General features: G+C 41.4%; 1 protein-coding gene across 19 annotated transcripts in view; it reads left to right on the top strand.

Moving 5' to 3' along the window:
• Nucleotides 1-24442, top strand: part of Lmbr1 (limb development membrane protein 1) — a 160039-nt gene that overhangs the window by 129041 nt on the left and 6556 nt on the right. For 9 of the 19 annotated variants that reach the window (XR_009227878.1, XR_009227877.1, XR_009227884.1 and 6 more), the window contains one exon: nt 13741-13902. Coding sequence is in view for 11 of the 19 variants with exons in the window: in XM_058582860.1 (XP_058438843.1) it covers nt 13741-13902 (162 nt within the window). In the remaining 8 variants the exon portion in view is untranslated. Of the gene's footprint in view, nt 1-13740; nt 13903-16363; nt 23910-24442 lie in introns of those variants that run through there. The other 10 variants (XR_009227881.1, XM_058582863.1, XM_046455159.2 and 7 more) reach the window with 7 other exon arrangements.

The raw sequence follows: 24442 nt of genomic DNA, 5'->3' as shown, positions 1-24442 counted from the left end.
GCCTCCTGAGTTTCTCAAGAATCTTTACATTACTTCAAGGACAAGGCCCTGTTTCTTGCATCTTTTTATCTTTCACAGCATTGGTCAGTAAGCATTTGTGATGTGAGTGGGTGCTTCTTGTTGAGGTGGGCTGTGTTCTCAGAGTAGATGAACCAAGACATTCCAGTTGTCCTGATTCTGTCCTGCTTCTTTTTTTCTCCCAGAAACAATTTAAAAAAATTTTAAATTTGTTCTTTCTTAGTTATACATGACAGTAGAATATATTTTGACATATATATATATATATTTGGAGTATAACTTCCCATTTTTGTGGTTGTAAATGATAGGAACATAGGAAAGTAATGTCTAATTCATTGTACTGTTTTTCCTGTTCCCATCCCCCTTTACTTCCTTCACTCTGTCCTGTTTAATCTGGTAAATCACCTCTTCCTCCCTCCACCCTGGCCTATTGTGAGTCAGCATCCACATATCAGAGAGAACATTTGGCCTTTGGTTGTTTTTTGGGGATCGGCTTATTTCGCTTAGCATGACAGTCTCCAGTCCATTTACCGGCAAATGCCATAATTTCATTCTTCTTTATGGCTGAGTAATAGTCCATTGTGTATGTGTACCACAAGCACTTAGGTTGATTCCATAGTTTACCTATTGTGATTTGAGATGCTATAAACATGGATGTGGTTGTGTCACTGTAGTATGCTGATTTTAACTGCTTGTCTTTATTTCCGTGTTGTAAACTGGTTTGACTAAGATTTTATTATTTTAAAAAGCCCTTATAACAATAGCCAAATGTGGAGGTAGCTAAAATGTCCATCATCAGCTGAGTGGATCATCATGGCCTACCCATACAATGAAATGTTACCCAGCCCTAAGAAGGAATAATTTCTAAGTGAAGCAAGCTAGTCATCACAAGGACAAAGGCTGTGGGATTCCACTTACAAGAGGCACCTGACTCATCTAGTGCACAGAGAAAGGAGGATGGTAGTTTCCAGGAGCTGGAGGGAGAAGAGAGGAGTCGTCATTTATGGGTTCAGAGTTTAAGACTTGCCGGTTCTGGCAGTGGATGATGATGAGGTTGTACAAAAATGTAAATACCATTAATACCACTGAACTGTGCATTAACAGTGGTTAAACTGCTAAACCTTGTGTTATGTATCTTTTACTACAATTAAAAACAACAAGATGGGATGACTTACTGATTGCTACATGGTACAGTATGGATGAGCCTTGAAAACATTGTGCTGAATGAAGTAAGCCTGACACAAAAGGCCACACAGGGTATGATTTTGTTTAGATGAAAAGTCCTGCATAGGAGAATTCACGGAGACAGAAAGCACATGCGTGGTTCAAGAAGCAGGTGTTGATGGGTGCAGGGTTTCACTCAGAGTGATGCATGGGTGCTGGGGCTGGGCAGAGGTGGTGGTGGTCCAACATGTGAGTGTGCCCTTGAATTATTTATTTAAAATGGTTAATTCTGTGCTATGTGAATTACACCTCAGTAAATTATTTAGAAGGAAAGAGTGTTATGTAGTAAATACTGGTTTTCTTCACTGTTCCCTGGCCACGCACGACATACATAAATCCCAAGGCCTTAACTACTTCTAACTGTGTAAGTCACTTTCTCTCATTCATCTTCCAGTGCTGCACACAGTGGACAAAGGGAGCAGGCAGGAAGAACACCGCAGGTGGCTTTTGCAGTGCAGGCAGAGTCCTACCCGGAGGGCCTCCTCTGTCCCTTCTCTGTTCCATCTACTCATGGTTAAAAGGCTAGCCCATCCCTGCCACACCCACCCCATACACAGTGAAAGCAAGGCCCTGTGGTCCCCTGCTCCAAATGCTGCAAGGGTTTTTGCCATTCAGACAACACCCAGCCTCCTTAAGGGGCACCTGTGCCCTTTTATACCTAGCCCTGCCTGCATCTCCTGCCATTCCAGAGACATTCTGAGCTGTTTCTAATAAAGGCACGCTCCTCATTGTGTTGGGCGGAAAGTGTGGCTGCTGTGTTTACTCTGCCCTTGAACACACTGCTTCCTCTACCCTGAGTGTTTTTCCCCCGTTGCCAGGTGGGGCCTGCCTTGCCCAGAACCTGACATGGTACTCAAGATGGCTCATCAGCTCAGTGGGCAGTCTCCAGGAGCCTTCCCTCGGTCCTTTCTTCTTATCCCTCTCTGCTCTCAGAACACAGTCAGACCTGCCATGTCACACTGCATCCTGATCTCTCAGTTTCTTCTCCTGACCCAGTAGTCCAGAGGAAAGGAGCCTGCCCCACCCCATCATGCCGTGTGCACAGCGGGGTCCTGTGCTTCCTGCTCACATTCAGATGCGTTGGGAACACTACTGTCCTGAGATCGTCTCTTCCTGAGAAGACAGTTCTAGGAGGGGAATCACTGCCTTACATGCTTACTTTATAACTCCTACAGAATCTGTATAGTGTTAAGAATATGGTAGGAAATTAAAAAAAAAATCATGTCATGTAACTCATGACACAAATACAGAAATATAGTTTCTCATTATCATTTCAAGGGCTGAGCCATATACTGACATATCCATGCAGGATATTGATTATATAGTCTGAAGTTTAATAAATACATTTAAACAGTTTTATTGAGATATCGTTAGCATACGGTTAACCCACATATTTAAAGTACAGTTTGATAAGCTTTGATTGATGTGTGCAGTCAAGATCAACAACATGCCCATCACCTTAAATGTTTTCTTTTGGCCCCATGTATTTTTCCGTCGTACCTACTCCCCAGCACTACTGCCAGGCAACCAAAGACCTGCCTTTTTTTTCCCCCCTAAGAGCAGTTTTAGGTTCACAGTCTAGTTGAGGGGAAGGTACAGAGATTTCCCACATACCCCTTATCACTGTCCCCCACCAGAGAAGTCTGTCTGTTACAGTTGCAGTACTGCGTGGGCCCCTCTATGTCACCCAGAGTCCATAGTTTACACAAGTGTTCACACTTGGTGGTGTGCATCCTGTGGGTTTGGGCAGAGGCACAATGATGTGTATCCACCGTTGCCTGGAAGTCTTCTGTGCACCTCCTGTTCACCCCAGCCCCCAAGCCCCTGGCAACCACCCATCTTTTTATTGTTTCTTTAGTTTTGACTTTTCAAAAATGTCACATAGATGGAATCATAGTGTATATAGTGTTTCAGAGTGGCTGCTTTCAGGTAGCAGTGGCATTTACTGTCCCTCTAGGTCTGTTTTCTTTCTTTAATTTTTTTTTTTTTTTAGTTGTAGATAGACACAATACCTTTATTTATTTGTTTATTTGTATGTGGTACTATGGATTGAACCCAGTGCCTCACGCATGCTAGGCAAGTGCTCTACCACTGAGACACAGCCCCAGCCCCCTCCATGTCTTTTTGTGGCTTGATAGCATATTTCTTTTTGTTGATGACTATATCCTGGGATTGTTGGGATCTATGAAACAAGTTGGAAAGGATTAACATTGTTACAATATTCTTCCAACTTCTGAACACAATACACTTAGTTTCTTTATTTTGCTTTCCCTGATGTTTTGTAGCTTTTGTTGTTCAGATTTTATTTACAAAAATGATATTCTAAAAATATTCTGTTCTCAATACTTCACTGCTAACAATGTAAATACAGATGATTTTAGTGTATTGATCTTTTTTATTTTGTAACCTTGGTAAACTCACTAGTTTTAGTAGCTGTCTTATGAACATCATCAGATTTTTCTTCTTAGATGATTTGACATCTTAGATGAGTCCTTTCCGGTAGAATCTTTTATTTATTTTGTTCCCTTTGTATTTGGTGCCTCTAGGACAGCATGAGTCAAGGAGGGGAGCAGACTTCTTGCCTTGCTCTTCCTCGTTCTAGGAGAAGCATCTGTCCCTCACTATCAACTGTGAGTAGCTGTAGCCTTTGTGGTGGTGTTTCTCATTTATTTATTTTTTGTAGTTACTTATACCAGCCAGGTTGAGGATATTCCTTCTTTTTCCTGCTTTTTTTGGAGTTTGCTTTTTGTTTTTTAAACCAGGGATGAAGTTCTTGTTGTTTTTAATCAAGAATGGATGTTGGATTTTTTAAAAATGTTTTTTTGTGCATCTTTTGAGATAATATGGCTTTGCTTTTTAGTCTACAGATATGCTAAATTATGTTGAGTAGTTCTCAAGTGTTTGTTAAAACCACCCACTTCCTGGGGTAGGATCCTTGAGGTCGTGATGTGTTTTCCTTGTTTATATTGTTGGATTTGCTTCACTGTTTATAGCTATATTGGTCTGTAGTTGTCCTTCTTAGTATCTAATATGGTTTAGATTAGGTGTACTCCAAAAACTCATCTGTGAGACAATCAAGAAAGTTCAGAGGTGAAATCACTGGGTTACAAAAGCATCCACCTAATCAGTGCCTTAATCCCCTGACAGGGATTCAGGTGGTGGTGGCGGTAGATAGGTAGGGTGTGGCTGGAGGAGGGGGGTCACTGGGGTGTGCATTTGAGGTTTATGTTTTATCCGTGGTGAGAGGAGCCTCTCTCTGCTTCCTGATCATCATGTACTGAGCTGCTTTCCTCCACCACATTCTTCTGCCTTGATGCTCTTCCTCACCACTGGCCAGAGCAGTGAAGCTGGCTGTGGACTGAGACCTCTGAAACTGGGAAGCTCCAAATAAACTTTTCCTCCTCTAATTGTTCTTGTCATGTCTTGTGGTCACAGTGGTGAAAAAGCTGACTAAATCACTGTCTTTTACTCTGGTTTTGATGTACATATAAAGAATGCTGTCCTCATTCACAATATTCTGAAATATACCCTCTTCTTCAGTTATCTGGATAAGCTTTTGTAGAATCAGTTTTTTCCCCTTTAGTTCTAATATAGTTCCTCACTGAAACCCTCTAGGTCTGGAATTTATTTTTTTGGAAAGGTTTTAGTAACGAATTCTTTTATAAATATAAGGCTACTGTTTTACCTATTTCTTCTCCAGCAAGCTTTGTTAATGTCTTTTAAGCAATTTGCTTTTTTAATCCAACTTGTTTATTGACAAGAGTGCTCTTACTTTCAGTGGAAGTAGATTTTGCAGTGAAATAATCTTTTGAAGCAGATTGTGATTGATATATTTTTTTTCCTGAATAGTGTGACTGAAAATTTACGAAATTTTATTGATCCTCTCAAAGGACCAGCTTTTGGTTTCATTTATTTTCTCTGTTCTTTTTCTATTGTCTAGCTCACTGATTTGGCCCTTATCTTTATTATTTTTTTTCTTCTACTTACTTTGGAGTTTATTTTCTCTGATTTTCCTGTTGCCTTGAAATAAAAAGATGGGTTCATTGATCTGAGGTCTTTTTCCATTTCTGATATTGACACTTAACATTAAAAATTTCCTTTTAAGTTCTGTTTTGGCTGCCTCCTCCCAGTTTTTATAGTAAGTATTTTGCTTCTCATTCAGTTCAAAATACTTTCTGATTTAACCTCTTTATTTCATCTTTGACCCATGAGTTATTTAGGAATATGTTATTCAGTTTCCACATATTTGGGGGGGATTTTCCAGAGATTTGTTACTGATTTTTAATTTGTTTTTTATTGATTTCATTATGGTGAAGAAGTGTATTTTATATGAATTGGATCATTTTGAATTTATTGAAACTTGCTTTATGACCCAGAATAAGGTCTGTCTTTAGTGTACAGTTGAAAAGATGGTATATTTTGCTATGGGTAGACGGTGTGTCCTATAGTAAAAGGTGAATTGAGTTGGCAGTGTTATTTGTACCCTCTGTACTGTTCTATACTGTTCACTGTTTTATCAGTTATTGAGAGGAGAGTTTTGAAATTCTGACTCTATTGTGGATCTGTTTATTTCTCCTGACAATTCTGTCAGTTCTTACTTCATGAACTTTGAACCTCTGGTATCAGATGCATAAATATTTAGGGTTGTTCTGCCCCCTTGATGAACTCACCCTTTCATAATTATGACAGGGCTAATGATTTTCCTTATCCTTAGTAATATTCTTTGAAATTTTCTTTGTGTTATATTAATGTAGCTATTTCAGCTCTTTAGTTAGTATATATTTTTTTCATTCTTAAACTTTTAACCTGTTTGTGTCTTTATATTTAAATAGTTGGTATTTTATAAACATACAGTTGGATCTTGTTTTCTAGCTGGCCTATCAGTCTTTGTGTCTGAGTTTGGACACTTAAGCCATTCACTCTGAATGTGGCCATGGACATGACTGGGTCTGAATCAGCTCTCATGGTGCTTGTCCCGTCTTTCCTTTGTTCCTCTTTTCCTCTTTATCTGCATTCATCCAAATAAATTGCATTTGAAAGAGATGGTTCTGCTTTACCTCCTTTGTTGACCTATTTGCTGTAACTCTTTGTTGTGTTATTTGACTGGTTACTGCAGGGTTTGTAGTATTAGTAAGAAATTTATATATAGTTTATCACCGTCTATCAAGTAACGTGCCATGTAACATAAGAACCTTCCAACAATTTTCTTTCATTTCTTCTCTGTTAATCTTGTGCTATTATTTATTAAAATCAGATTTATTGTAGTATCATTGACACATTCAAATTTTATATATTTAAGATGCTCAGTTTGACATTGTGATATATATATAAGTGTTCTGAAATGATCATCACGATGAAGCTAATTAGTGTCATTACTTCTGTGTAGTTACCAGTGTGTGTATGGTGAAAGAATTTAAGATTTATCCTTTTAGCAGATTATAAATATACAAAATAGTTTGTTAATTATTGTCACCACAAAGTACATCAGATTGTGAAAACTTAACTCATATTACTGAAACTTTGTACCCTCTACCTAATGTCACCCATCTCCCCCAATCCCTGGCAGCCACCATCCTACTTTCTGTATAAATTTGACGAATTTAGATTCTACTTATAAGTGAGATCATGCAGTTTTTGTCTTTCTATGTCTGGTCTGTTTCACTTAGCATAATTTCTTTATCCATGTGGTTATAACTGGCAAATTTCCTTTACTTTTAGGACTGAATTGTAAATACATATCTGTATAATAATAATGCATCATTCACTCCTTCCTGGCTTGCAGAGCTTCTCTGAAAAATCTAGTTGTCTTGTAGATGTTCCCTTATAGGAGATGAGCTGTTATTCTCTTGCTGCTTTCAAATTTCTGTCTTTGACTTTTAACAGTTAAGTTATAATGTATCTCAGCATAGACCACTCTTTTTCGTTCACCCTACGTGGAGTTTTGTGGGTTTCTTGAATCTGGATATATATTTCCCTACCTGGAATAAGGGGAGCTTTCCTTTATTATTTTTTAAGATGAGTCTTCTGCCCCACTTGCTTCTTCTGGAACATTCTCAAGCACCTGTTGGTTTGCCTGATGATGCATTGTTAAGTTCTGTAGGCTTTTGTCACTTTTTCCTTCTTTCCTTTTTTCTCCTCCAATTGAATAAGTTCACATGACCTATTGTCATAGATTCATAAAACCTCTCATTTGATCAAATCTGCCATTGAAGCTTTGTTGAAATTTTTAGTTCCATTATTGTAGTCCTCAGATCCAGATTTCTATTGGTTCTTTTTGTTTTCTGTCTCTTTGTTGAACTTCTCCTTTTGTTCTTATATTATTTTCTTGATTTCATTAAACTGTTTATGTGTGTTCTTGGGTAGCTCATGAATTTCTTTTAGAGTACTGTTTTGGATTCTTTGTTAGGCAGGCAATGTGTGGATGTGGATTTTTTTATTTTTTATTTATTTTTTTACTGGAAGTTCATTGTATTCCTGATTTCCCATTTTCTTGTATCCTTGTGTTGACATCTGGGCAGTTGAGGCAATAATCAACTTCTAGACTTCATGGATGGTCTTGAGTAAGGAAAGCTCCCAGCTGTGGGGGACACGGGGTCACTACCTAGGCAATGTGTGGGAGTGTGCTGTTGCACGAGGCGCAGGCATAGTGGCATGCATATGTCAAGTGTGGGATTTGCAGGGGCTTTGGCTTTGGGGGATGGGGTCAGTGGTGTGGTGGCTCAGGCAGTTGTGGGGTTTCAGTGGTGAAGTCTGTGTGGATATTGGTTATGGCTGTCAGGGCTGTTGATGTCCTCCAGGTGCCCCTGGTTCCAGCAGCAAGTATGCCTGGGTAGGCAGGGGCTGGGCCAGCTGTCAGTGGGGGCACACACAGCATTCAAGGCCAGTGTTTGGGGCTGTAGCTGGCCTCTAGCAAACAAAACACTGGGCTCTAGGGGTAGAGGTGTGAGGCAGGGCTAGTTTTAGGTGCGTATACCGGCTGTTCTAGGTCTTATGACCAGAGCACCTGGAGCAGCAGTTCTGGACTCAGTATGGTGGTGATGGCTTAGGGCCACTCCATCTACACAGGCAAAAATCTTGAGACCCTCAGTGCCAGAAGCTGCAGGATGTAAGCCGTGGTTGCACCAGCTGTCAGTTTCTTTAGTGGCAGAATCTGTTGGGGGCTTCTGGTGACCATGGTGGCACATGCCACTTGATGGACATCAGTGGCTTCTGCACAGCTGTGTTGGACTGCCAGTGATCTGTGTGTGTGACAGTGCAGCTGGGGAGGCCATTGGCTTGTCCTGTTCTTCTGGTGCTAAGGTGCAATAAAGTGAAACTTCTTCCTGCACTTCTCTGTTTGCTCGGCTCTTTGCCTCACCCTGTGGTTGTTCCTCCATGGCTGCGCCCGGCTCTTCCAGAGCTGGTCTCCTTTGTGGGTCTCTGTCTGGTTGTGTTTTTATAGGTGGGCAAGGTACAGTCTTCCACTATACCATGCTTCTGATGTCATTCTTGTGCTGTTGTCATCAGACATTTTACTTTTACACATGCTATAAACCTCACAATATGTGGTCTTTGCTTTTGCTTTAAATGATGATTTCTTTTTTCCTTTAGTGCTGGTGTTCAAATCTAGGACCTTATGCATGCTAGGCAAGCACTCTGCCACTGAACTACATCTACCCCGTCCTAAAACAATGACCTTTTAAAAAAGTTTAACAGTGTTTAAAGAAGTTTTTTAAAATATATTTATCCACATGGTGATCATTTCTGCTGCTTTTCAGGTCTTTCTGTAGAGTCAGATTTCCTTCTGAGATTGCTTTTCTTCTACCTCAAATACTTTCTTTAACATTCTTTCCAGTGTAAGTCTTTGGGTAATGAATATTCAACTGTTTGTAAGTGAAAGTTCTTTACTTTGCCTTGTGTTTCAAGGTATTTTTGCTGAATATGAAATTTTATGTTACTTTTTTTTCTCTCAGTACTAAAAATAATTACTCCATTGTCTTTGCATTATCTTTAACAACAAATACTTTGCAACCAGAATTTTTGCTCTTTTTTACATGAGTTCTTTTGGCAGCTTTATTTATTTATTTTTATTCTTTTAAACAGACTGGTTGCTATGTGCTTTGGTATAATTTTCCTTGGATTTCTTTTCTTTGAGTTCATCGTGCTTTTTGATCTGTTGGTGTGCAGTATTCATTAAATTTGGAAGATTTTCATTTATTATTTCTTCAAATAATTTTTCTTCTGTTCCCTGTCTTCCAGGGACTCTGATCACAGGCACATCAGTCATCGGGAGTGAAACAACAGTTCCCTGATGCTCTGTTCACTATTTGGTCTTCTTTTGCTCTTGAGTTTCTATTACTTTATCTTTAAATTTGGTAATTTCTTTTTCTGCATTGTCTAATCTGCCATTAATCCCATCTGCTACTATACTTTTCATATTTTCCATTGTAATTTTCCTTTGAAGAAGGTCAATTTCAGACTATTTTATATCTTTCATATCTCTACTTATAGAGTCAATCTTTTTTTCTAGCTTTTGAAATTAAGGACTGTTAAGGTTATCTTATCAACTGTGCCATTTCTAGGCTGGGTGTTCCCTCACATGCCTGCAGTCCTGGGCTCCTGTGTGCAGCTCTCTGGACACAGAGCCATCCACATGCTCCAAGCTATGTCTCTTCATCTCAGGGAGGTGGCTGAGCCTGACTCCTTCTTTATACACTGCAGCCTAAAGCCTGCCTCAGGCTGTGAATGGTGCCACATAGGGGCCCACCTTACGTCTCATCTCCCAGGAGTCTCTGTCCCTCATTGCCTGGTGTCCAGGATCTTGAAGCCATCATTTTGTATATTTTGTCCAGTGGATACTGAAGTCTGTGTGGATATTGGTTATGGCTGCCAAGGGCATATTTAAATAGGATGGAAAATCTAATTGCCTTTACTCCATCTAGGCTGGCATCTGAAGCCAGTAATTATATTTCCAGTTGATGTCATTTAACAAAAATATACTTTCACAGTAAAATGTGTCACAAGTTAAAATCTTTGATCTAGCAGTGTCATCTACCTTTCCAGCCCCACATTGGAACCTCCCTTAGTCTGTGAATACCTTGATTTTTTCTAGCAAATAAAATAGTTGACAGCGAGCCTAAGTACATTATCCTGGAAGTCATGATGTTTAAAGTGATGTAGACTTTATTATTTCATACTCTTGAGTCATGTTTGGTTTTTGATACCATCTTAGCTAAAATTATTTTAAAAGTTTGGTTTAGAGAAGGGAATTTGTAAACCTAGTCAGAATAGTGATTTAACCATTTCCAGAAAGAGAAAATATGTTCATCCTAATATTTCAATAGAATTTAATGTAGGAGTTTGTTTTTTATAATGAGATGACTGTGTGCTTTTGGGCAGCCTTACATCTAAGTCATGGATATTTGCGTCAGCCATTTGTACAACAGGCCACGTGTGTAATTCATTGACAAAGTCCCTTTGCTGTCCTTTGTGTGCCAAGCTTCTGAGTGCTTTCCTACCAGCTCCTGCAGAACACGAGTGTGCTTGCTAAAGGCCAAGTCCACTCAGCTGGGCTAAGAACAGCAGGAGTTGTCTGACTCACCTTGTGGGTGGAGTAGCCATCTCTTTCTTAAAATGAGGTTTTATTCTGTACATTAGTTCTTTTAAAGTATGAGTAGAAAAAGATTGTTATTCAAAGAATTACACCTAAAACATTTTTGATTGAATCCTGGGGGTGGGGGTGGGGAGTTGACATGCAACTTTTTATGAAGAGTATTTTATTCTCAGCAGAGAATATGATGCAGGTGATGTGACCTTCTGCCCAGGTGCGGCTTGACTAAGCTTCTTACTTACCCGTTAACAAAGGGAACTTCTGAATGGGTGTATTTAGGCATGTAGTGTTTTAAAATTTGCTGTCCAAATACCCTTTTGCCTTTCTCCAGAAATACAGGTTTAGAAGCACTGTATGTTCATATGATAAGTGTTAATAAATCAAAGCTTTGTCTGAGTGTGGCTGCATTGTGTTAAGTATTGGCGCTTTTTAATTTGAAAATAATTTTAATTATTGCTGTTATAGAAGCCTTAATGCCAGAATCTTAAGTGATTACTTCAGTTTTTTTTTTTTTTTGCTTCAAGTTTCAGAATTAAAGAGCTATGTGTGTTGTCCACAGTAATCTTTGTCAATATCAGTTCAGTTTTTTAAGAAAAGTTGCAGTGGAAACAGCAGTTATTTTAGACTAGTCCCCAGGAGCTAGTATTCTGTCTGGATTCCCAGTACTCTATGGCAACAGGCTCCTGGGTTTGTCTTTGTGAGGTCAACCTGAATGATCCTGGGAACCACACCTACTGCTAAAGGATGTCCTTTCCCTGGACATCCCTTGTTAGGCCTGGGCCCTGATTCTCTCGGATGCCAGGTCAAGTCCATTGAGGTGGTCTTAGTCAAAGCCCACCCTCCTCTTCTGGCACACCACCCATTCTTACTGTGGGGTTTCCATGACCTCACCTCTCCACTCTCATTCCACGTAGCACTGTCACAATATAGGGCAGGCCAAGTCCAGGGTGGTCAAATGACCACATAGCAGGTTCTGTTGGTTTCCAAGTTTCTTAAGATCAGCCATTGAACCATGGGAAGAAAATGTTAGACCTAGTATTTGTATTAGTAACTTTCAAAGTGTTTTATATTAGTAAATAGTACATATATATATAGTTTATGAATAACTAAAAGCACATGGTAAGTATATGTGCCCAGATTTTGTCTTTACTAAGGGCAGTATATGATCCACACATTGTTGGTCAGGTGAGACTGCTCTGGACCTTTGAGGCAGGGTTTTCATCCTAGGCTGGGACCTGTCAGTTCTTAACAAATAAGCCTCATGGAGTGCAAAATTTGGGGTGTATGTACATATGTGTGTTTTTCTAGTAAGGCAATGCATAACCCTTCCCAGATTCAAAAAGGGATGTTTTGCTCTGCAGGTCAGATAAACTGCCAATCTAGGGTCTTAGTTGAAATTACGGAGACTTGTTTTGGTAGGACCATAGCTCGTTTACAGGTAACTTCCTAGGCTCCCTCAAAGTCTCCTTTATTTGAAAATTGAAATATATAATTAGATACCCATTCCTTTAACAAAGTGAAGCTTTACTGGACTTACAGCTGAGATGCTGCAGCCAAGATGACTGTCACCATCTCATAACAACACATGACAAATTCCACATACACTTCTGAAAGCATTTCATCCCGTTTTCGAAAAATACTTTGATGTTGTCTTTCAAATTTACATGCTTGGTCTCTGGTAGGAGTGACTACAGAGCAGGCTTGGATCCCCTGTTCTTACCCTTTTCTGTGAGAGGGTTTTGTGTTGTGTGTATGCAGTTCTGTGCTGCTCTCTGCAGTTGGCAAGGCTGAGAGTCAAGGTCACAAGTCAGCTGACAATGTGAGACTGAGTCAAAGGTATTCTTGAAATCACCTGTAGAATCCTTAAGGCACCCATAATATATGATGTACATAACTGTACAGTTCTGTAGATGGTTCCTGTTATTTCTTGTAATTCTTTGTAATTCCATTTTTGCATGGCTCCCTAGTAGCTCTTCAGTTTATTCCTTGAAGGCTCTTATAATCCTGTTGTCTTACTTGACTGACCACCTAAATGTTGGGATTTATCTACCTATGAGTGGTCAGAAAAATCTTGCCACTCACATTTTCTTTCCAGTGAGTACTGGACCTGGGGTGCATGCTCACTGAATAGAATGACTATTAATTTTTTTTTTTAAATAAGACTTTTAAAAATATGTGTGTAGGTAAATTTAAGTAACTTAAAAGCATATATGGCATAATCCCATTGCATTTCCAGTTTTGCCCTTTTAGTTTATAAACCTGTAGCATTTAATTCAGATTAATGATGTTTTATGGAAGGAAATTATCCTCTTTATTTATTCTCTTATGTAATCAATATTAAGATGTGTAAAGTGTTGCTCTGGGCACTGGGATTATAGGAGCAGAATAAAATTATTGGGGAAAATAGGCAATAAATAATCCAAAAAGAAAAGAAAAGATTAAGTATTATATACACTGTGAAGACATATACTTGGGTCAAAGGGTGCTGGGGCATCTGGCTGTTCTTGGGGACAGTCTATCTCACCCCAGGAGACGGGCAGTGTGAAGATTTGCTTCTACACCCTCCTCAGTAGGACTCTGGTTCCTGTGGCCAGCTGCAGTCACCACATCCCCCCAGGCAAGCAGCACAGCAGCTTCCCTTTTAAAGGAGGCACAGATTCTGAGCAGGTGCTGGGCCTTTGTGCCATCCTCTTGCTTGTTGCTTGCAAGTGACTGGTGTGTACAAGAAGCAGGGTGGGGCTGGCGTGGGTGGTTCCATTGGATACAGCCAGGCAGGCGTTGTCCGCAGCAGCATTCATTAGAGCATCTCATAACGGAGAGAGACCTAATTAGATCTTATTTGTACTTTATTTGGTAACAAATATATCTTACCTGACTTTATTAAGGGCTCTTTTATTTATTTCCAACAGGAATCACGAGATTTGATCTACTTGGAGACTTTGGAAGGTTTAATTGGCTGGGAAATTTCTATATTGTATTATCCTACAATTTGCTCTTTGCCATTGTGACAACATTGTGTCTGGTCAGAAAATTCACCTCTGCTGTACGAGAAGAACTTTTCAAGGCCCTAGGTAATCCTGAGGTTTATGGGTATTTTTCTTTTTGCTAATTACTAATTTTTGACATTTCAGGTAACTTAAAGTCTTTCTTCAGTCTCTAAATGTGTGTAATGTGAGAAGTTCAGTTCTTGATCCACCACATAGGATTGTGACCTCTGTGGAGTCACAGTGTTGGGCCTCAGAGCTCCTGTCTGTGAAAGGGTGGGTGACTCTTCCTCCTCAGGGGCAGTGAAGACATATACTTGCTGAAGTGCATCCTCCGAGAGCTCTGCACACTGCCTGACACACTTACTCCAAGAGCCCAGTGGGCCTCCGCTCCTTTATTCTCATGGTGATGGTGATGAGGATGACACTGTCGAACTCTAGTTTTCTGATAATGATGCCTTTTAGTATTTCTTAAAACTTTTTTGAGGCTCAGAGTTTAAAAGTATCAGGATGACCCATAATTCTCTTCAATAAGTCAGACTAATTCAGGATGACAGCAGTGGCTGTCTTGGCATTGTCTTGGCATTGCCACACACCACGGGCATCATGTGCACGGTGACCATGGTGAAAACTGTTGTGAGCTATGGGTATACTTTTCATGCTTACATCCACATGAATGCTAAGCATACTTCAAGTTTTATATTTTAGGACAACCAGGACAATATAAGCTATCTTGGGTTTGAAGTATGTAGTTTTAAGACAGAAGAAGGGAAACGGCAATTTATTGTATAGAGAATCCTGGCATTAGCTCATTTTCCCAAGTTGACACTATTTGAATGTTTATACTCCATATTACACTGTGGTTTAGCTCTTTCAAAGGCAAGATATTGATTGATTCATTAAGGTCCAACTCTCAGGTAACTTAACCACATGAGCAGCAGTAAAGCTGCTTACACCACCAACCTGGTGACCTTTGGGAGGAAAAAATGATCTCAGCCTACCAGTCCATGTGCATTTTTCTTTGAATGTGCCCTGTGAGGGGTGACTGACTGAAGTACTGGCAGAAAGGAAATAGCTACATCTACTATCAGCCAGAGCACCAGGTAATTTATGAGTGTTAATGCCTAGGTTTCATAATGCTGGCCAGATGAAAACTGCAAATGAAGTGGGACTCATAGAGCCTCTCAGTCAGCTGCCTGGAGTCGAACTTAAGGTGTACTTCTTTGCTCAGGAGAACCCCACTGGTCACTGGCTGGCTGAGGCCGTGAGCTGGTGCTGAGTGAGGGCTCTGGCTGCTTTTGTGCCGAGGCGGCCTCTAGTAGGCACGCAGAGGTAAGGGCTGTAACGTGTTGGCCACTCTGCGTTGCAAAAGCTAGTCTGTTTCCTTCTTAAGTGTTTTCCATTACTCTTTGGGGTGCTCTCCAGGGGCCATTTGGGCATAGAAGGAGGTCCTCTTTAAGTGCCTACAGTGTTTGAATGAGCCCCGAACTCAAGGGTGACTTTTTTAAAGAGGCAAAATTTGGTTCTAAAAGTTATCTCCTTTTTTCCTTTTATTTTCCTGTAGTCTTCCCCCTCTGCTCCTATGTTCATTGGCAATAACAGTGTCCATCTCAGAGAACTCCTGGGACATATGGTGATGGTGGTAATGGGGGGTTGTTTCTGGAGCTGACCACAGAAAAGGGACGTGCAGGTTTTCAGAATGCATGCCCTGCACTGTGCCCGTGGCCTCCCTGCTCACTCAGTGGTTTGGCCATTACTGGGACCAGAACTGTTTTTTCTTGGATGGAGCCTGTTTTCCTTCCCATTCAAATGCCATACATAAGTTCAACTTTACTTTTTCTTTCCTTAAGATAAACAGGTGACAGAAATTTTTAAAATTGAGATTTGAGTGTTTAAGAGTGATGTAAACTGCCTAAAAGGAGGATTACTATCTGGAATTTTAGGAGTAAAAGAGTCTTTTCTTCATTCATTTTTGAAGTGTCAAAAAGGTCTGAGCTTCATGAAAATTATTTCTTGCTTTCGTGCCACCTGAACTCTTTTGAGTTTTCTTACACCTTTCCTTCCTGTGAGGGCACACTGTTGTTTCACATGTGAGGCACAGTATGGAAGTGAGAGCACAGGATGCTAGAGGGAAGTCAGTGTAACTGAAAAAGATGAAGATTTTTATTTTATAAAATATCTTTGAGTGATGAAGTATTTTTATATTTGTTTTGTTCCTTTGTTACTTCTTTCTGTCCCTTTTGGTAATTTTTTCCTATTAGTTTTCTTCTTAATTACATGCTTAATATTTCTGGTGTTTCCTTCCCTACATTTTCCTGCATGTGCATAAGTGCATGTGTATTTTGGAGGAATACTGGGGGTTGAACTTAGAGACACACATCCCCAGCCCTTTTTTATTTTTCCTTTTGAGACAAGGTCTTGCTTAGTTGTTTAGGGTCTCACTGAGTTGCTGAGGCAGGCCTTGAACTTGCCATCCTCCTGCCTCAGCCTCCTGAGTCATTGGGATTGCAGGTGTGAACCACTGTTCCAGGTGTGCTTGTGTATTCAGGTCTTCTGGGAAGCATGCTCTGTGATGGGAGTGAGCTTGCCAAGAGGAGACTTTACGGGGGAAGGGGAAGGGGAGAATGGAAGGACTGTGAAGAGAAATTGAGCTTTGAAGCCTCTGCTGGCCCTGTGGGGAGTCATGACTCTGGATGACCCTTCAGAGCTCCACTGAGGTAAGAAGAGGCCCCTCACGCCTGCCGGTCACTAGAGGCAGACTATCCTGGAAGGGGGTGTGACTTCCTTCCAGCAGCTGTCTTCAGCTGCGGTCATCCCCAGGGTGAGCTGCCAGTGGGGAGAAGAAATCCTTCATTCCTAGAAAGCATTTGGCCAGCACATACAACTTCCACAATAAAATGGAATATTCTCTCCCCACAACCCCAGCCCCTTGCCCAGCCCCTCAACAATATATCGTTTCTCACCATTTTCTCAATTTTTCTGCAGGGCTTCATAAGCTTCACTTATCAAATACTTCAAGGGATTCAGAATCAACCAAACCTTCTGCAAATGGGCACCAGAAGGCACTGTGAGACCCGCAATGGGTGCCACTCTGCAATCAGGAGCCCCAGGGACTCCAGACTCAGGCCATTCCTGTCAACGCAGAGCACTTCATACCGACTTTGGTCTGTGTGTAGGGACTGGGCCTGTCAGTGTCATTTTCTTCATTATCCAAGAAACTGGCTATAACTGATCTTATTTTTTAAACTTAGCTTTCTGATGTACCCCATAGTTTCTAGTTAAACACAAGTTTTTCGTGATGTTATGGAAAAGCACACTCTTCTGCAGACACCTTTGCCATTGTCCAGATGAAAAGTCCCCACCTGGAGTGAACATGCGAGGAAGGGCAGATGTCCATACTTTCTGAAGAGTCTCTCAAACCCCACTGAATGCTTTATTTAGAAGCCTTCAAAAGGCCCTGTTGGCCCCAAGTGAAGCTTCTTCAGAAAATGAAGTTTCTAAATTCTGGGTGGTTTTGTTTTTGTTTTTCTTTTTGAGATGTATCTCACTGTGTTGTCCAGGCCATCCTCGGCCTCCAGAGAGCTGGGATCACAGGGGTGCATCACCACAGCTGGTTCAAGTTTTGTAGAAACTGCTTGTACCAATCATCATAGCAGTGGGTGCATTGGGCTGTAATAATTGCAAATTGTATTTTTATTTACTAAAAGAAAAACAGTTTCTGATTTATGTTATAGAGAGTTCATTAGACTTTGAGCCAAGAGAAAAATACTAAATTCTTTTAAAGTTTGAGCCTTGGTGGACACCACAGGAATACCTTCTGTTGTACAGTATAGTAAGCTGTTACAGAGGAAGTACTAAGTAATTGTAATTAATGGACAGTTTATGTGCATATAACTCAAGTTACCTCTTGTGACAATTGCCAGTGGTGAATACACTCATAACTTAGATTTTGCCTTTTATGCTACATGTACATTTAAAACTTTTTAAAGCATTTTTTTCAAAGATCACTTAATTTCCTGGCTTCTGTGACATTTATGAAAAATGTAAATGCTAAGTGCGAGAAACCCCTTCTCTCCTCATATTCTTCAGGCTTTTGCTACTTTTGTATATGCCATTTTAAACTTCCAACTTACAAAAGTTACCAGTTCAACACCCAGAACTCCTAAGATTAGTGGTTTCCATGTTAAGCATAGGTTTGCACCGTCACGGGACTTGCCAGTCATTCAGACACTGGCAGGTCAGTAGTTGCTGGGATGGCCTCTTGACTCTTCAGTCCACAACTGAGACCACAAACATGATGCTCTGTGTTGCTGTCACCAGGAGGGATCCAGGGCTGTGCATGCCAAAGCACATGGCTGGCCCACTGGCACCAAGGTCAGTCCTGCACAGCTGTGTGGATATGTGTCACATGCACTCAGTGTGTAGCTTTAGGTTGTGCTCAGACAAAAGTAAAAGGTCATTTTTTTTTTTTCAAATTGTTGAATTTAAAGTTTTCTTTGGGGGTAGGGAGATGTTTTTGAAAAACAGTATTTCCACTTACTACCAAAATAATAAGAAACTTTAAACTGTATATTTATAAGTTCCACTGAGTGTACTTCTCCTTTATTTATATCTCTACATTGCTTTTTGAGTTCATATCAATGAGCTTAGTTTTAAAATAAAAAAAAAAACATTCATTTTCAGTTGTGGTTCTCAGCAACACTCAGTATATACCACCAGTCTAGTAATGGTGGATTTCTCAGCATAAGATCCACATGCCTAGAAGATTATAAATACCAGCTGCTTTCTGATTTCACTGTTAATTGTCCCAATTTTAGTATTAGTTGCAAGCTTTGATTTTACTGAAACTTGGAATTCATATTTTGAGCAGATCAAGTAAGGAGAGTACAGAAAAAAACTCAGGAGTATACCAAAATCATCTTTAACTTAAACCAGTTTCAAGGCACTTCCAAAAAAGAGAGTTCCTGGATATTTGTAAGATGTATAAAACTTTTTGTAGTAAAATATTAAACTTCTTAGTGTCTGTCTCCACTTCTTCTTCATCTGGAAGTCTCTTCCGTCTGAGAACTCAAGTCAGGTCTTGTGTGTACTGGGTTTTCAGTCTCAGATACTCGCTGGGTGTACTTTCATTGCTGTGGAGACAGGCTGAGCTCTAAATGGAAGAGTGGCTCCCCTGGGGTCCCTGTGCCTGTGACTGTGAGATACAGAGTTCTGTTGCACAGCCACAGTCCTGCCAGGCTCTGCTGTGGTCACACACACAGGGCTCTTCCTCTGGAGTGAGGTGTAGTCGAATGCAGGTGCTCTGCTGGACATACGCTGGATGCTGGTTTGTATGAGAACCACGCAAGTGGACGGCAGCTTGCCGAGGCCACGTGTTCTGAGTCCTGGTGAGGATGGTCACGCTCAGGGGCCTTTCTTTTATTGTAGTTGAATGTTGGAGGAATAGAAGGTGAACAGGCTCTGAAGGACAGTTCTCCGAGTGCTCAGAGGTCATCAAGTCTGCAGCTACTTTGCTATTCTAGATGGACAGGGTGCCCGAGTGACTGCCTTAAGTCAAGTGGGGTATTCTTGCTTGCCTTTAGTTTTCATTTTATTTTTTATTATTTTTTAAAGTAATTTTTTAGTTGTCAAAAGACCTTTATTTTATTTATTTATATGTGATACTGAGAATCGAACCCAGTGCCTCACACATGCTAGGCAAGTGCTCCACCACTGAGCTGCAACCCCAGTCCTAGTTCCCATTTTAAAAGGTCATCAGGCGTTATACCTAACAAGGTTTTTAAGGGGACTTAGCTTTTTATCGTCAGTTGGTTCTATAATATTTAAGTGATTCTTACAGTTAAAAATTTTGTAAATTATAACATTTGTATTGGTTTTTAGTGATTTTCTGGGATATTTCTTAGATTTAATATTGAAGAAGCTTTATGTACGTCCTGTTTTAGAGACTTGCTCTAAACCAGACTTCGTGTGAAATTGCGCACACACAACACACACTGGTTCTTACATTGCTGTGCTGAGGGACTAGTCAGTGGGCAGGGAAGAAGTGTGGGTCTTCTGCCTCTCATGTGTATCAGAGGCATGTGTGCCCCTGCTTGCAGCAGCCACACCTGCCTGGCTTTGCCAGGTGCTGCAGACTATCCTTGCAGCTTCAGTAATGACTTCGTGGGCCTGTGGCACAGAGTCCCATTGTTTACAAGCCCCTGTGTGCTTGCCTGTGTTTAGCACAGTATTTAATGCACATAGGAAGAGCATACATGCAATACTAACTTTTTGAACTTTAAAAAACTAGTATAATCTTTAAAAAGCAATGTTAGGAAACACTAGTAAATTGTTTTGTTTCTATAAGATAGTTTGTGTGACTTTTAAAATGTTTTAGAAATTAAAGTTTTGTAAACAGTAATTTAATATTTGGTTTACAAATACTAAAGTTTATGTATTTTATTCCATCATGCCTAAAGCTTATTTACAGGCAAATTCCATTTCAGTTTTACAAAGGGCAATAATTATTCTGGTGAAATGTCTAGTAGAGGAAGAGGTGGATAATGTCACTCTCTTTTTGTTGTAGAGTTCTTAGTAGGTAAATTTGTTTCAACCCAAAAATGAAACACCAGTAGTTGAAAGCATATGTTTTTTCTTTTTGAGTTATTGAAGCTAATTAGATTTGTTTGATTTCTTTAATTTCTTTCCTAGGACTGAGCACTCCTGCTCGTGGTCTAGCCAGCTTCACCCAGAGTCCTGCAGAGGAAACGCTGCCAGCCTCTGTTGGCTCACTGGCAATGCACAGGGGCTCTGTGGGTTCTTGTCCACTATGAGCAGCACACTTCACTCAGTAACTCAGTTCATATGCTCAGTGTGTGCTTTGGCTGTGTGTGCTGCATGCTGGTGTTTTCTGTTTTGTTCTAGTGTTATTTTTTTTTAAATACTAGACATGAACCTCTAAGTTAATTTCTCAATTTAGTACTGGATAGTAAACTTGAGTTTGAAAAACAACTTTAGAGTCTACTTTGAAAGAAGAACTAATGTAAAGACTTTTTTGTTTTTTTGTTTTGGTCTCTGGCTTTCGAATACTGTTTAGGCAAAATTCAATGTTACAAATACCAAAAGTACTGTATATGTAAATTACTTGTCACACTGCAAGAAATGTAATTAAAACCAGAAATGGTGAAGACTCGTGAATATGATGGGTGAGATTTCAGAACTGGATGGTCTGTTCATGTCTTATAGGGGTCACTCAGGCCACATTCCACCAGCCTGTCAAGAGAAGCTTCAACTTCCAATTTAGGTGACTGAATTAGGAAAAAGTCCTTTTTCCAGACAACAGGAAAATCCGATTAGGAAACCAGACAGCAGTCACTGGCTGTTGGGTGTGCCTTGGTGTCGCATCCCTGCTTGTCAGGGTCGTGAGGAAGTCGGGCCTGCAAGGGTCATGTGACAGTCTGGGCATCGGGTGCTGTGAGGGGCTGCAGAGGACTCCTGTGCCAGAGGTGAGGCAGTTCGGGTTCAGACACGCCATGTCTCGGGAAAGCTTCGTCAGTTGTGAGAGGCTTGTAAATGTCATGAAGTCTTGGCTTCTCCTTTGAAATGCTGCTGTGAAGTGACTAACAGTAAAGCTTAGGAGTCCAGGTGTGCGGTGCAGCTGGCCCTAGTGGGCCTGGATACTGGAGGGACAGTGCAGCATTGCCAGCCCCAGTGCTGGCTGCCTCTGCGTGCGCTCCTGTGCGTGGGTCTCGGCAGGCCCTCTCTTGGCTCTGCCTTGGTGCAGGCTGGAGTGGCTCCCTTTGTCTTTTGTTTTAACTCTCACTGTGGAGTCTTATCACAAAGACTTGGAGGCGGGGCTGGTATAACAGGGCTTTGGGGCAGAACCCATGAGCTCACATGCCCTCAGAACCTCCCTGTAAAATAGGAAATACCCCATTTTACAGATAAAGGAACCCAGTGCAGAGAGCTGAAGGTGTGTAAGACCACAGTGAGCTGGAGAACTGGATGGCCATGGTGGCCAGTCCAAGTTTAGCCCCAGCCTTCCCGGTTTCTTGGTAACTCCTGTTGGCTTGTTTGGAATGTTCAGACCAGGCAGTCTCTGGAGGCGCCTCTCCTCCCACTGTCCATGAGCTGAGGGGTTGCCAGTCTCTGGCCTGAGACCCTCAAGTGAATGTCCTTTCACTTAGATGCAGCAGATCAATGTCTGTGGTGTGATTATAAAATGAGACCAATCTCGTGTGTACTTGCAAAAGGAACCCCCTTTAACCCCCAACAGTGATGACAAGGTGTCAGTGGCAGCTGTCACGGTGTCTTCGGTCTAGGTGCAGCTGCTGTGCTGCCCCACGTGTGTACCTGGACTCACACACAGATGTAACTTCCTTCAGCCCCACAACAATGCTGGAAGCAGGCCCTGTCCTTCCACTTTGTAGCCAAGGAAACTTCACCCAGGAGTCCCTCTATGGACAGACAGCAGAGCCCTGTCATCTTGGGTTCCTTCAAGAACCGAAGCAAGGTACTAAAAGGCCCAATTATTTTTCAAGGATCATTACCTCGGTCTTGGGCGGGACCTGTTGAGGATGCTGGAGGCTCTTGTGAGACAGGCCAGCTTTACTAGTGCGGGCGAGTGTGCTTTGAAAGGAGGAAAACTGTTTTGACAGCTAGTAAAGTAAGACCCCACTCAGCTTGTCACCACTGTCTGCCTCCCAGGTTTCCGGGTCTCCTGTCCTGTGCTCTGGGGAGGCTGTGACAGGAACCTCAAGCTGCTGCTGCTTGCTGGTTGAGAACAGCATGGACTTGGCAGACTCCCATGACCGCCATGCTAGAGGGGGCCCTGCAGTGGTGGCTCCTCCCTGGAATCAGCTTTCTCAGCACAGCCTCGTCTGTCCCACGGTTTAGTGAGGATGGCACCTGGGGTTGTGGTCCAGGTTGGAAAACAGTAACCACAGTGATCTGTGTCACACTTGCCAAGGGAGGAAACCCTCGGCTCTCCTGCATGGTGGAGGGTGGGCGGGGCTTGTGTCTGTGTGAAGTTGTGTAACCTCCGCACCAGGACCCTGGCTGCCCTGCTGCAGTGGACTGGTCTGCCATACCCACCAGGTACACCTGGGCACATGGTTTGTGTTAGCTGTTACTTTTGGTCATTTATTTAAATGTTCTGTATTGACTTGACTTTTAAGTTAAATGTCCAGTTTGTTGTAGCAGATCGTCTATAGCATAAATATAAATTTAAAAATTTTTAACAGTGTAGTAATAGCTGAAGCTGGTTGTTTCCTTAGAAGTTATATGGTCTTTGTCTAGTTCATGTGAGACTTCAAAATGCCCTCTGTTATCCTTATGGACACTTTCATTTGTGTAATTTCCAAAAAAAAAATAAAAAAAAATCAGAGTTTCTTCAACTCCAAAGAGGATTTTGGATTGATGTTGGGTAGGTTAAAAGACTGTCATGAGCAGGAAATCAGTTTTGAGTCTCAGTTCTATATCTTCATCACGTCTCACCTGGCCAAGCTTCAAGTCTCACGTGTCAGACATTAATCATAGTTTTCTTGTGTGGCTTTGTCCTGGAAATGTCAACCATGTCCAACTCTGCAGAAGGCACAATACTGGATCACAAACACGTTTCCCCTGATTAATTTCATTCCATCTTAAACTCCAGTGTTTGTGTGGGGCCATGGTGATTCCGCGTGGTTGCCCAGGATTGCGTCACCTGTGACTTCCTGTCTTCCTGGATCCTTCCATTCCAGGAGAGGCGGGCTTGTCCTGTGCTGCGTGGCTGTGTGTGATAACCTCCTGATGACCGACCCACCTTGCTGCACACATCTGGGTTGCTGATACCTCCCCAGAATGACTTTCTGGAAGCAGAAGTCCTGGATCAGAGAGCGTGGCAGTTCTGAACAGCCTCCAGAATGGACCCCCGCACTTGCTGCAGCAGTGTGGAGAGTGTGCTCTGTGACTGGCACAGGCCTCACCAGTCCTTCTACACTAGTGGCCACTCCAGGCAAACATTTCATTGCTTTGCTTTGCATTTTTTAATATCTTGTGAGGGCAGATACTTTGAATACTAGAGAAACTCTTGTTATTTCTGTTCTTGTGAATTATCATTAAACACACTAAACCCATTTTTCTTCTGGTATTTCATAATTTCCTTATTTATGAAAATATATTATGGATACTATTTGTCTTTCTGGTGTATCATAAGTGCTATCCTAATTTTTCAGTTTTTTTTTAACTTGTTCACAATGTTTTTCTGAATGAAGACTTTATAAATCTTGATGTCAAAATTTGCATATCCTATGAATTTCTTGTGTCATACTTAGGCCTTCCCCACTGCAAGATTTAAAAATATGTATTTACCCATGTTTACCCTAACAGTGAGAGAGAATTCTCCTACCATGAAACCCACTCTTTTGAAGCGTATAATTCATGGCATTAAATATGGACACAGGGTTGTACAGCCATCACCGCCATCAGATCCCAGAACACCTTCATCACTCCAGGCTACAGCGCAGTCATAGGCTCATGTCTTTCCATGATGGACCATTGCGTGGCTAGACCCCTCTGGGGAGGAGTGGCAGGGTGTGTCAACTGCCACCTGCACCAGCGACTCTTCTCCCCTCCATGCTGCACAGCAGCAGGGCGGCTCTCAGCTGCA

Source organism: Marmota monax, unplaced genomic scaffold (assembly GCF_021218885.2).
Source record: "Marmota monax isolate L192 unplaced genomic scaffold, Marmota_monax_Labrador192_F-V1.1 WCK01_AAM20220418_F8-fsc00226, whole genome shotgun sequence".
NCBI classification, from domain to species: Eukaryota; Metazoa; Chordata; class Mammalia; order Rodentia; family Sciuridae; genus Marmota; species Marmota monax.
The sequence above is the reverse complement of the archived record's forward strand: the minus strand, read 5'-3'. Positions and strand labels throughout refer to the sequence as shown.